Genomic DNA, 14,068 nt, shown 5'->3' with positions numbered 1-14,068 from the left:
CTGTTGGCTTGAAATGGAAATTGTGGCTGAAATTGTGTGTTTGAAACATGTGCTGACATTCAGGGCTTGTTTTTGCCTGGTGGTACAGAAAACACAGTCTTATTCACGTTCGGTATGGCTGCTTCAACGAAGGAGACTTCAAGATTTTGCTTGAGTTGGAGAAAAGCAGAATAGGAAAATGCAATGAAAACTTTGTGATGTCAAATGCCAATCCTGAAAGACATGTTTTCTGGCAAATGAAACTAGAAACAGGAGGAAACAAAGGCCTAATCTGTACTTGATTTGTGGTAGGCTTTAGATAGTTGCAATCATACATATGGATAACCATATGGATAATGGTTGTAGATGGTAATGGATAATGGTAGTACAATGTTGAAGGCTGGACTTTTGAAATATAAGCTTCAAGAATTGGGAGAAGGATTAACCTTGGATGAAACTTTGAAAAAGTCAGCTGCACTTGAAGCATTGGATGAACAATTTCATAAGAAATGTAGTCTCACCTTCACCATCAGCAGGAGAGAAGCTCAGGTTAACAAGGACGTTGCCAGGGTTGGAGGGTTCGAGCTGTAGGGAGAGGTTGAATAGACTGGGGTTGTTTTTCCTGGAGCGTCGGAGGCTGAGGGATCACCTCATAGAGGTTTATAAAATCACGAGGGCCATAGATAGGATGAATAGCCAAGGTCTTTTCCCTGGGTTGGGGCAGTCCAGAATTAGAGGGCATAGGTTTAGGGTGAGAAGGAAAGACTTAAAAGGGACCTAAGGGGCAACTTTTTCATGGTGGTGGTGCATGTATGGAATGAGCTGCCAAATGAAGTGGTGGAGGCTGGTAAAATTATGACATTTAAAATACATCTGGATGGGTACATGCATAGGAAGAGTTTAGAGGGATATGGATCAAATGCTGGTAAATAGAACTAGATTAATTCAGGATTTCTGGTCAGCATGGATAAGTTGGACCGAAGGGTCTTTTTCCATGCTGTCCATTTTTATGACTCTATGGCTCTAAGTGGAGCCCTGGAGTTTAGGAATATGTAACTGTACACATCAGAGGTTTGTGACACACAAAGATGTGGCAACTTTGGGTATCATAGGAGAGGCGTCTGCTGCCCCTCTACAGGAAGGGTATGTACAAATTGTGTGGCTAAAGTACCTTTTGTCAAGAAGTGTAGATGCAAAGCTGAGCAAAGAGGGTTGCGTGGAGAATTAGTAAAGCAAAGAGATGAAAGTAGCACAACTGTGAGATGGTTTGAAGAAGGTGCAGAGAGCGAGGACAAGCATAGCCAATCTTGATGATGTGGTTTCCATTAATGGGAGCAATCATGAGAACGTTCTGGTGATTGTTGATGGTTGAAGTAAATGTTCTTGTCAATTGAGGAAGTGGCAGGTATCTCATGGACAGAGCATTGTGGGATGAAATAAAGATAGAGAGAATCAAGTGGACATCTCAAAAAATATATCAAAATAGTTCATCCTTACCAATCTAAAAAACACTTTGAATGGCTTGGATGCTTTTTTGAAGATGAGAGGTAAATGTTATAATATAGGGGTAGAATTTCTAGTGAGTTAGGAGAATGGTGAGTCTTTTTTAAATAGAGAAACAGCCCAAGTCTTGAGTGTTTTACAAATCAGATTGAGTGTAAATTTTGTGCTAGATCTTATGAGAAGTATAGAGAGGGGTTTGGATGAGTATTTCAAGGAATTGGGGAGTTACAACTCTGACAAGTGAGATTATTCATTGATGAGAATATGAGGTCTGTATCGCAGCCTGTACACAGAACTCTTTTTAGCCTGAGAGGGAAAGTGAGGCAAAGATCTAGGATTATCCAAAACCAAGAGATCATGGAGTCAGTTGAAGAAGCAGCACTCTGCCTCAGTGAAATTGTGATATCAGACCCATTCCTGAGAGATGAATGAAGAGATGACGAGGGAGAATGTCATCTAGTTCCCTCTGTAGATGAAATATTTATCAACAGGCAAAATATTCTCCAAATTCGATTTGGGAGGCATGCCAACTTGCCAGTTTTATCTTAATTCAAGGAAGATGACAACGTTTGTTCCTCATTGAAGACTTTACAGATACAAAGGATTGCTATTTGCCTTCAGTTCAGCACCAGAGATTTACAATACAATATCCATAAGGTGATATTATGAATTTCAGGAGCAGACTTTATAGAGTCATAGTCATAGAGTCATAGAGATGTACAACTTTACCTCAGATAGCACTGTTATTTAGGGAGCCAATAAGGAAGAGCATGATAAGAGACGAGGGTTAGTAATGGTTACATAACATCAGCAGATATTACAGGAAATGCAGACAAATTGTTGTTGAATGTGACAGAACTGACATGGATGGGCTACAAAATGGCAGGAACAGAATAATTTCAGCCAGAGTCAATATACAAGCAATAGCAGAGGCATATAAATGTCAACTGGGAGAAAGTGAGGACTGGAGATCAGAGTCAAAAAGTGTGGTGCTGGAAAAGCACAGCCAGTCAGGCAGCATCCGAGGAGCAGGAAAATTGACACTTCAAGCTGAACTCCCTTGCTACTCGGATGCTGCCTGACTGGCTGTGCTTTTCCAGCACTACACTTTTTGACCTGCATATGAATGTCAACGCATTGAGAAGGATCAAACATGCAGATCTTCACCAGAGAAGGAAGCTGAATTATTTGCAGTAGATCCTGCTACATTCAGAGAAATGAGTTGAGGCTGTGTTGCTGAACAAGCACAGCAGGTCAGGCAGCATTCGAGGAGCAGGAAAATCGATGTTTCGGGCTGGAGCCCTTTATCAGGATTGCTTCAGTCCAAAATGTTGATTCTCCTGTTCCTCAGATGCTGCCTGACCTGCTGTGCTTTTCCAGCAACACACTCTCAATTCTGATCTCCAGCATCTGCAGACCTCACAGTCTGTATACTCAGAGAAATGATAACTCAAGAGATTGAAATAGAATCAAACAATGAACTAGAGTTGGATGACATCAGAGAGGGACTCTGAGCTTGAAACTTGGAGAAAATCCATTCGAGTGTTACTACTGTATAAGAATAATATTCAACTCAATATTAACAGAACACTGTGATTTTACCCTGTTAGTGCCATTTCGAAAGTACTGGGGCTTTCTTTTAGTGATTGTTTTTTTGAGCTGCACAAGAACAAAATCAAGTTTGCAACTATGTCTTCAGACATTAAAGAACAATCTAGTTAAACATTCAGATTCTACAGTAATTATTTAATTGGACAATAAAATGTCTTTCTTTGGAAGATAAATGAAATGGTATAGCTGAATGGCTCTGATGGTGCAGTGGTAGTGTCCCTATCTCAGAAGGCCTAGGTTCAAGTCTCCCCTGCTCCAATGGGACCTCTGAGCAGGTTGATTAGAAAGCATCTGAAAAGTTACAGCCCCAGAATGAAATGCAACAAGTGACATATTATTCTCCGTGAACACTTTTTATTTATACAGGCAAGCCTTTTGTTTGATTTGCCATTGAGCAGGTGAATTACCCACCACTGAGCTGCAGAAGTTCTTCCTGAAGTAACTTGGAAATAATAAAACATTAGAACAGTTAAATATATATTATTTTATTGTTGACACCTCATTAGTTAAAACTATGCTGTAAGAACAGACTGGATGATAATTTAAATAGTTAACTTCTAAGCTTTAAACAAGATTAAGTCTTTGTGTTAATTGGATGTTGATCACTTGATGCCTCCACTGACCAGGATATATTAATTTTATTTCAAACAAAATCAGTGTAAAGTTCTGATCTGCAAACTATTCAAATAGATCACTGGGTCTGAAGAGGGTACTGGGTTTGAAGAGGGCAGTGGATTTAGAGAAGGAAGTGAGGACTGCAGATGCTGGAGATCAGAGTCGAGAGTGTGGTACCTGAAAAGCACAACAGGCCAGGCAGCATCCGAGGAGCAGGAGGATCGACATTTCGGGCATGAGTCCTTCATCAGGACCTGCTGTGCTTTTCCAACACCATACTCTTGACACTGGATTTAGAGAGGTCACGGGGTTTAGAGAGATCATTGGATTTAGAGAGGGGACTGGGTTTGGGGAGGGCACTGGGTTTGTAGAGGGCACTGGATTTGGGGAGGGCACTGGGTTTGGGGAGGGCACTGGGTTTGAAGAGGGCATTGGATTTGGAGAGGGCACTGGGTTTGGAGAGGGCACTGGGTTTGGAGAGGGCACTGGGTTTGGGGAGGGCACTGGATTTGGAGAGAGCACTGGATTTGGAGAGGGCACTGGATTTGGAGAGGGCACTGGGTTTGGAGAGGGCACTGGATTTGGAGAGGGCACTGGATTTGGAGACTGCACTGGTTTGGAGAGGGCACTGGATTTGGAGACTGCACTGGTTTGGAGAGAGCACTGGATTTGGAGAGGGCACTGGATTTGGAGACTGCACTGGTTTGGAGAGGGCACTGGATTTGGAGACTGCACTGGTTTGGAGAGGGCATTGAGTTTGGAGAGGGCAATGAGTTTGGAGAGGGCACTGGGTTTGTACAGGGCACTGGGTTTGGAGAGGGCACTGGATTTGTACAGGGCACTGATTTTTGTTTCAGTGATTCTAGTTCTGATACATTCTAAACAAAAAAATACAGTAAATGGATTATAATTTATAAGTGGACTTGATGTAATAAAATCAACAAAAACCCCAAATTAATTATGTTATATCTTATTTTATAGAAATACAAAACACCATGGAGAAAGTTCTTTACCTCTCTGCCAGTCTATGCAATAATTGTGGCAAATTTCTGTAGAAGCTGGACTTTCTATTTGCTGCTGATTAGCCAACCTGCCTACTTTGAAGAAGTGTTTGGATTTGAAATCAGCAAGGTAATTTTCATTCCAAATGTTTGTGTTGAGAGCAGGATAGACCCTTAGCCCAGTTCTGTTTGATGCAATCATTTTAAAGAGTAAAGTATTGCTCAAACTTTGTTATTAACCTCCACATTCTGGATTTGGTTCTAAATAAATGCCATTCACAGATCTGTTTTTTAAAATCTGAAAGCCAAAGGGGAATTGGAGTTCTCTTCCTCCCTTCAACAGGTAGGTCACTTCCTTTAGGAAAAAGTGAGGTCTGCAGATGCTGGAGATCAGAGCTGAAAATATGTTGCTGGTTAAAGCGCAGCAGGTCAGGCGGCATCCAAGGAACAGGAAATTCAATGTTTCGGGCATACACGTGTTGCCTGAAACGTTGAATTTCCTGCTCCTTGGATGCTGTCTGACCTGCTGCGCTTTAACCAGCAACACATTTCCAGGTCACCTCCTTTGCCAACTAGCCACTATTCTCAACTATCAAGAAGTTAACTGATCAGGGAGTGGGAATTTAATGCATATCTTATTGACCATTTAAGTGCCTTAATTGGTATTGGATCAAGAAGATCGTCCATGGACTGTCTCATAAATGAGTGAATTAGCGAGAAAGAGGTGAGATGTCCTCTTGGGTATCTTTGCCCAGTTCTTTACACATCTCTCCATACCTTTAGGTATAGGAAACGTAGAGTCATACAATCATAGAGAAATAGCATGGAAACACATCCTTGGTCCAACTTGTCCATGCTGATCAGACATCCTAAATAAAACTTGTTCCATTTGCCAGCACTTGGCCTCTATCCCTCTAAACCCTTCCTTTTCATGTATCCATCCAGATGTCTTTTCAATGTTGTCATTGTACTAGCCTCCACCACTTCCTCTGGGAACTCATTCCATATATCCACCACCCTCTGCATGAAAAAATTGCCCCTTAGGTCCCTTTAAATCTTTCCCCTCTCACCCTAAGCTTATGCCCTTTAATTTTGGACTGCCCCAGCCTGGGGAAAAGACCTTGTCTATTTACTTTATCCATGTCCTTCATGATTTTACAAACCTTTACATGGTCACTCCTCAGCCTCCGATGGTCTGGAGAAAATAGCCTCAGCCTGTTCAGCCTCTCCCTATATGTCAAACCCTCCAAACCTAACAACATCCTTGTAAATCTTTTCTAAACCATTTCAAGTTTCACAACATCTTTCCTATATCAGTGAGACCAGAATTGCATGCAGTATTCCAAAAGTGGCCTAATCAATGTCCTGTACAGCTGCAAAATGACCTCCCAACTCCTGTACTCAATACTCTGACCAATAAAGGAAAGCATACAAAATGCCTTCTTCACTATCATATCTACTTGTGATTCCACATTGAAGGAACTATGGACATGCACTCCAAGGTTTCTTTGTTCAACAACACTCCCCAGAATCTCACCATCAAGTGTGTAAGTCTTGCCCTGATTTGCCTTTCCAAAATGCAGTACCTCACATTTATCTAAATTAAACTCCATCTGTCACTCCTCAGCCCATTGGCCCATCTGATCAAGATCCCATTGTACTCTGAGGTAACCTTCTTCACAGTCCACTGCACCTCCAATTTTAGTGTCATCTGCAAACTTACTAACCATACCTCCTATGTTCACATCCAAATCATTTACTTAAATGATGAAAAGCAGTGAACCCAACACCGATCCTTGTGGTACACCAGTGGTCACAGGCCTCCAGTCTGAAAAGCAACCCTCCACTATCACCCACTGTCTTCTACTTTTGAGTCAGTTATGTATCCAAATGGTTGGTTCTCACTCTATCCCATGTGATCCAACTTCGCTAACCAGTCTACCGTGAGGAACCTTGTTGAATGCCTTACTGAAGTCCATATAGATCATGTGCACCGCTCTTCCTTCATCAATCCCCTTTGTTATTTCTTCAAAAAAGTATTGTAATAACTTATAATAATCAACCACTGGTCCAGGTTTATGATTGTTCTATTCGAGTGAGTCAGGGAGAGTGTCACTCCTGTTAGACCAAAGCTAAACTCCAAAGAAAACAGGAAATTCGAGCATCTTTATAGCTTTTTGATCATACCAGTAAGTCATTATCTAAATTCCAAGCATACAATCCAAACCTTTCAGACATAAGGACCAGATGTGTCTCCATTCCAGGTCAGACAGGAAAGTGAGAGGAGTGAAAAGAGAGGTTGTTCAGGGTGAGGATGAGTTCGGCCAGGTGGAGGAGGATGGTGAATTCAGGCCTTTTTTCCAGGAAGAAGTGAAGATCCCTGTGACCACACTGTTGGGGAATGGATGTGTAAAGTGATTACATGTCCATGATAGAGATTTCTCCCCCCAGATGCTACCAGACGTGCTAATCTTTTCCAGCAGTTTCTGGTTTTGCTTCTGATTTCCACCATCTTTTCAGTTTTTAGTTAGCTGTTAAAAGTCAACCACATTGCTGACGGTGTGGAGTCACATGTAGGTCAGACCAGGTAAGGATGGCACATTTCTTTGCCTGAAGAATATTAAAAAACCTGATGGGTTTTTAAAAACAGTTGACAGGGCTCCATTAAATGAGATTTTTATTCCCGATTTCTATTGAACACAAATTACATTATCTGTCACGATGGGATTTGAATCTTTTTTGTTATTCGCTTGTGGGATAGGGAGCCTCACTAGCTGGCTAGTATTTATTACCCATCCCTACTTGATGACGAGCTGCCTTCCAGAATTGCTGCAGTCCCAATGCTGTAGGTAAACCCACATGCACTCAGGGAGGCAATTACAGGAGTTTGACCCAGCATCAGTGAAGGAATGGCAATATCTTTCCAAGTTGGGATGGTCAGTGGCTTGGAGAGGAACTTGCAGGTGATGGTGTTCCCAAGTATCTGTTACCCTCATCCTTCTAGATGAAAGTGGTCGCGGATTTGGAAAGTGCTGTCTAAGAACCTTTGGTGAATTTCTGCAGTGCCTCTTGTAGACAGTACACACTGCTGCTACTGAGTGTCAGTGGTGAAGGGAGTGAATGCTTGCAGATATGCTCCCAATGAAAATTTGTCCTGGATTGTGTCAAATCTCTGGAGCTGGATCACTCATTCAAGTTGTTGGGAGTACTCCATCATACACCTGAATTGTGCCTTGTAGATGATGGACAGGCTCTGGGAAGTCAGGAGCTGAGTTACTTGCCACAGTATTCATAGTTTTTGTAGCCAATGTGTTTATGTGGTGAGTCCAGATGAGTTTCTGGTCAATGATAAACCTCAGCAGTGGATTCAGTTTTGGTAACACCATGTCCTTCCAAATGTTCATGTGAGATCCCATGTTACAATGCAAAGAAGTGGACAATTGGTTACTCCCCCAGTGTGCTGGCCACTATTTGTCCCTCATGCACCATTCTTAAATGTCATTGTCTCATCAATGAGTTGGGGTCCTGCTATTTGCAGTTTGTCTTCTGTGCATCATGACATTGTTCCAGTGACTGCATTTTAAAAGTGTTTCATTTGGTTTGTACTTTTTTAAAAAATTTTGATTTATTATTGTCACATGTACCGAGGTACGGTGAAATGTTTTGTTTTGGATGCAGTACAGGCAAATCATGCCAGAGAAAGTGTATTACGGTGATTGGACAGAGATTGGACAGAGTGAGGAGTACAATATTACGACTGCAGGGAAGGTGCGCAAACAGCGAGATCAACATTAAATTTGAAATTTGAGAAGTTAATTCAAAAGTCTAATAACAGCGGGGAAGAAGCTGTTCTTGAATCTGGTGGTACGTGTGTTTAAGCTTTAGAATCTTCTGCCTGATGGAAGAGGTTGGAAGAGAGTTCATAAAGAGTGATAGTTAATTGTCACATCTGCCTTTATCTAAAATGCATTACTTAGTCTGAACCCAGGAAATCAGGGTTAGGATAAATAAATCAAAATACTGTGGATGCCAAAGGTAGAATAAGGAGATGGCCACTGGAACTACCAAAATCTCACCAGAATTCCAGCAAGACTGAAAAGCCTGGTTAAAAATACAGAGGGCAGTCACTGTTTAATGACAGCCATGGTTTTTCTATAATTCCATATTTTTAAAATAAGATTTTCATCCATTTGTAATTTGGTGCCTCCTTACTGCAAATCCATAACTACTCTCAATTGTGCGTGAAGAGTTAATTAGTTCTTCACACGATACACTTAAATTATTTTCTTGTTTGGTTAATCTCACAATAATGAATATGTGAGATGAGGTCCAAATGTGAGATGTGGTTTTCAAAAACTTCTCATGTTTGTGCTGAGATGTAAGTATATTATGTTGAATGTTTATTGGACATGAAAGCCTTTTAAGAAAGGTATTGCAAGTAAAAGGCTCTGTGATACATCATTAGAATGAAAGCAATGGAGCTGAGCTGAGGTTTTTTTGTATTTGACATCTTCATGAACACAGACGTTCTTAGCTTAGTCTAAATATTCAACACATCAATGGAGGTATTGTGTTAATGCCATTGGCCCAGCTAATTATCTCTGGATATGGGTTCAAAGTTGCTGTCGTGGGAATTTAAATTTAATTCATAATACCAAAGTTAAAAATTAATTGTGGGGCATATTTTTAAGGTGAGAGGAGAAAGATATAAAAGGACATGAGGGTACAACTTCTTTACACAGAGAGTGGTTAGTATATGGAATGGACTACCAGAGAAAGCAATGGATGCAGGTACAGTTCTAACATTTGGATAAGTTCGTGAATAGGAAAGATTTGGAAGATTATGGGCCAAATACAGGTGGAACTGTTTAATTTGGGATAATGGTTGGCATGGACTGATTTGACTGAAGGGTCTGTTTCTGTACTGGATGACTCTGTGACTCTATGACTCTATAACAGGGAAGACAAAAGTGTGTTAATGTCACTGTGCTCATGATTCACAGGCAGAGCTAATTTCCCAAGGATATGAATTCAACCTGCTTTGGTGGAAATTAATTCAATTGATAATTCCAGAATTAAAAGTTAACTATGTTAAACATGACAAATGTCATTAAAACCCCAAATATTTCGGTGATACTCTTGAGGGATGGAAATCTGCCATCCTAACCTGGTCTGGCCTGCATGTGATTCCAGATCTATCAAAAAGTCTCCAAACAGTGCTCTGAAGTGACTGAGCAATCCACACAATGTGAGGGCAATTGGAAATGGGATCCAAATACTGCCTTTGCTGTGATGCCTTCATCCTGTGAAAGAATAATTGACCAAAGTCTCCAGTGAAATCATGGCTTTGCATACAGCAAAGCTAATATTCTTCAGGGTCCATTCACCTTTCCCTATAGCAGTTTACAAACATCTCTCTTTCTTTACTTTATCAAAATAATTTTCTTTTCATCCTTCTGTTCTTTTACACTGTGTTATTTTTGCCAATTCTTATTGAGATCCTATTGAAAAAAGCATGTAGTTTAAGCAAAGACTTTCTGCAAATTCACTACTGATAGCCTTCTGGTGAAACAAAGACAGAAATTGCTGTCAAAATGTAACAGGTCTGGTGGCGTCTAAGGGAAGAAAGCAGAGTTAACATAATGAGTTTGGTGACTCTTCTGACAGCAACTAGGAAAGTCTGGTATTTATGCTGAAGTTGAGGTTAGGGGAGGAGGATGGGGGGAGAGGGGAGAGGATGGGTGGTGATAGAACCCAGAGAGAGAGAGAGGGAGAGAGGGAGAGAGGTACATGATACGAGTAGGTGGAGTGGATTGCGGATAGCAATCCAGGACAGAAGAGAAATGGAATAAGTGATAATGAGAGCAATGGGTAACAGAGAATGGGTGGTCTGAACTGAAGGCAAACCATACAATGTGATAATAGACTGAGAGTGGTTGAAAACTACTGGGCTGTTCTAAAGCCACAGTCCTAATCTTCTTGTGGCCTTTGAATACTTTGGACTTGACATCAAGTGGTCAGATTTAGAGGAGTTCAGATTAAGAGAGTTGCTGAGGGGTCTTGTGGCACAGTGGGAGTGGTCTTATCTCTGAGCCAGAGATTTGGGTTCAAGTCACATCTGCTCCAAAGGTATATCGTAACATCCCTGAACAAGCCGATTGGAAACTATCTGAATAGTGAAATAGGGATTTGGATGCTGCAGTGACAACTTCTTGGCAAATAGGCCTGGGCTACAGCCTCCCATTGGTAACATTTCTGAGCAGGTTGATGAGAAAATATATTTGAAGAGTTAATGAGATTAAGTCAGTCTGTTCACAATCTTATCAGAGAAAATCTTCAGTAATTTAATTCCAGTAATTCATATTTGTTTCTGTCCATTTATAAAAGTGGATAAACAATATTCCCTGTTGCCTTTAACTATTTTATCATTCCAGGTGGGGATTCTATCAGCTTTGCCCCATCTTGTCATGACGATTGTAGTACCCATTGGTGGGCAGATTGCTGATCACCTCAGAAGCAAGAGGATACTTTCAACCACAAATGTCAGAAAGATAATGAACTGTGGAGGTACGTCTCATTTTTAGTGGGGGGGGGGGGGGGGGTGTGGGGGGGGGGGGGGGGGGAGGGGGTCAGTGCTATTGAAATGTTGCTTAAAAATTTCTAAACTCATTCCATTCAAACTATACCTACCATAGAGTGGTACACCTAGTATTTGGAATACAGTAGTTCACACTTGACACTTCTGTGTAAATCCTACAACAACAACGTGTGTTTATTTGACATTTTTCACATAACAAAACCGTGTTTCATGGTGTATTATAGAGAGTGAAATGGCACCGAATCACATAAAAAGATACTAGGTCAGATGGCTGAAAGTGTAGTCAAGGAGTGTCTAAAAGGGGAAGCAAGGTAGAGAGGCATATTCCAGAACTTGGGACCTAAGCAGCTGAAGTCTCGGCCATTAATGGTGGAAGAGTTAAAATTGGAAACATTTAAATTTGGAGCTCAGATTTAGACCTGTGCAGATACCATGGAGGAATTTGAACCCTGTGTGGAGGGGGAAGGGGAAGGTCATGCACACATTTGAAAATAACAATGAGAAATTTAAAACCGGGTGACAGTTGAATGGGAGTTGGTATGAGTTAAGGCACAGGTAGCAAAATTTTGGGTGACATCAATGAGAGCATAATGTGGGAGTCCAGCCATTGGGATATTCAATTGGAGAAGCAATGGTGGCAAGAACTAAATTTTCAGCAACAATTGAACTGAGACAGAAGCAAAATTGGGAGATGGTATGGAAGTGGAAATAAGTATCTTACTATTGGCACAAATATGAGGCCAGTTGTTCATCCTGGCATCAAATGTGACACTAAGGTTGTGAATTGACTGATTTAATCTCATAAGGTTAGGGCTAGAAAATAGCTAAATATATTTTCTGATCAACCCAATCAGAAATGTTATTAGTCCAGTCCTATTTGTTAAGAAGTTACCACTGCACCATCAGAACCCATGATTCACTTTTCAGATAGCTTCCAATCAGCTTGTTCAGTATTGTTATGACACACCCCTGGAGTAGGTGGGACTTGAACCCAGATCTCCTGGCTCAGAGGTAAGGGCACACCACTATGCCACAAGAGCGCTCAGCAACTCTCTTAATCTGAACTCCTCTAATTCTGGCCTTCTGTACATCCTAATATTAATCTCTCACCATTGATAGCATTACCTTCAATTGCCTTGTCCTTAAAGCTGTGGAATACCCTCACTGCACCACGCTTTACTCTTTAAAACATAGAAACATAGAAGATAGGAATAGCAGTAGGCCATTCAGCCCTTTGAGCCTGCTCCACATTTCAGTATGATCACAGTTGATCATCAAGTTCAATACCCTAATCTCATCCTCCCCCCATATCCTTGATTCCTTTAGCCACAAGAGTTATATCTACCCCCTTCTTGAAAGCATGTAACGTATTGGGCTGAATCACTTCCTATGGTAGTGAATTCTACAGGCTCACCACTCTGTGGGTGAAGAAATTTCTCCTCATCTCAGTCTTTAAGCTACTCCCCCTTGTTCTGGACTCTCCCACAATCAGGAGCATCCTTCCTGCATCTCACTAGTGTGGTCCTGTTAGAATTTAATAGATTTCTATGAAATCCCTCCTCATTCTTCTAAGGTCCAGTGAATACAATCCTAACTGACTCAACCACTCCTCATACATCAGTCCTGCCATCTCAGGAATCAATTTGGTGCCCTCCCTCTATAGGATCCTTCTTCAAATAATGAGGCCAAAACTGATAGTAATATTCCAGGTGTGGCCTCACCAAATGCCCTGTATAGTTGTGTTAAGACATTCCTGTACCTGTACTCGAATCCTCTCCCTATGAAGACCAGCATACAGTTTACCTTCTTTCCTGCCTGCTGCACCTGCACACTTACTTTCAGTGACCAGTGCCTGAGGACACCCAGGTTTCCTTGAACATTCCCCTCTCACAATTTACAGCCATTCAAATAATAAGCTGTCTTCCTATTTTTGTTACCAAAGGATATAACCTCTCGTTTATCCACATTGTATTGTATCTGCCATGCACTTGCCCACTGATTCAGCCTGTCCAAATTACACTGCTACATCTCTGCATCCTCCTCACGGCTCACGCTTCCACCCAGCATTGTGTCATCTGCAAATTTTGAGATATTACATTTGATTCCCTCCTCTAAATCATTAATGTTTATTGTGAATAACTGTGATCCCAGTATTGATCACTGCAGTACTGACTAGTCACTACCTGTCATTCAGAACAAAAAAAAGCACTCCTCACAATCGATGTCCTTAACCAGGCTTTTTGGTCATCAAACCTAATACTTTCTTATGAGACTTGGTGTCATAACTTGTTTTATAAAACCACTGTGAAGTGCCTTGAGATGTATTCTTATGTTGACGATATTTTATGAACATAAATGGTTAGTGTCATTTGATCAATGCTGCGATATTGAGAATAGTAGAATATTGTTTAGATACATAACCTGATTACTGAACCTGCTGCTTTATTGTATGCAAGGCTTGAATGAAATATAGTCAGAAACGTTTGGTGTTGGCGAATATCAGATTTCTTATATGGGTTTAAGGGCATGCAGACAAAGAGTAAAGAATACTTGCTGTTATGGAATATGACCTTGCGGTTCAGCCTCTGGAGTCCAGTCAAGTTCAAAGGATGGAAGCAGATCCATTTGTAATTCATAACCTCAAGGATTGTAGGGTGAAATGATCAAAACATCTATTCTGCAAGGAATGGTCAAGTTCAATCTCGTTAACACAAGAGAAGAAGTACAATTAGTAACAAAATTACAGACTAACAGTAAGAAA

At 41.0% G+C, this 14,068-nt stretch overlaps 1 protein-coding gene across 1 annotated transcript in view; it reads left to right on the top strand.

Annotated features, from left to right (window-relative positions):
- Nucleotides 1-14,068, top strand: part of slc17a6a (solute carrier family 17 member 6a) — a 71,377-nt gene that overhangs the window by 38,134 nt on the left and 19,175 nt on the right. Inside the window, exons 8-9 of the mRNA XM_060838609.1 lie at nt 4,690-4,839; nt 11,144-11,276. Of these exons, the coding sequence (XP_060694592.1) occupies nt 4,690-4,839; nt 11,144-11,276 (283 nt within the window). The remainder of the gene's footprint in view (nt 1-4,689; nt 4,840-11,143; nt 11,277-14,068) is intronic.

The sequence above is a fragment of the Hemiscyllium ocellatum genome, chromosome 18 (assembly GCF_020745735.1).
Source record: "Hemiscyllium ocellatum isolate sHemOce1 chromosome 18, sHemOce1.pat.X.cur, whole genome shotgun sequence".
NCBI lineage: Eukaryota > Metazoa > Chordata > Chondrichthyes > Orectolobiformes > Hemiscylliidae > Hemiscyllium > Hemiscyllium ocellatum.
The sequence above is the reverse complement of the archived record's forward strand: the minus strand, read 5'-3'. Positions and strand labels throughout refer to the sequence as shown.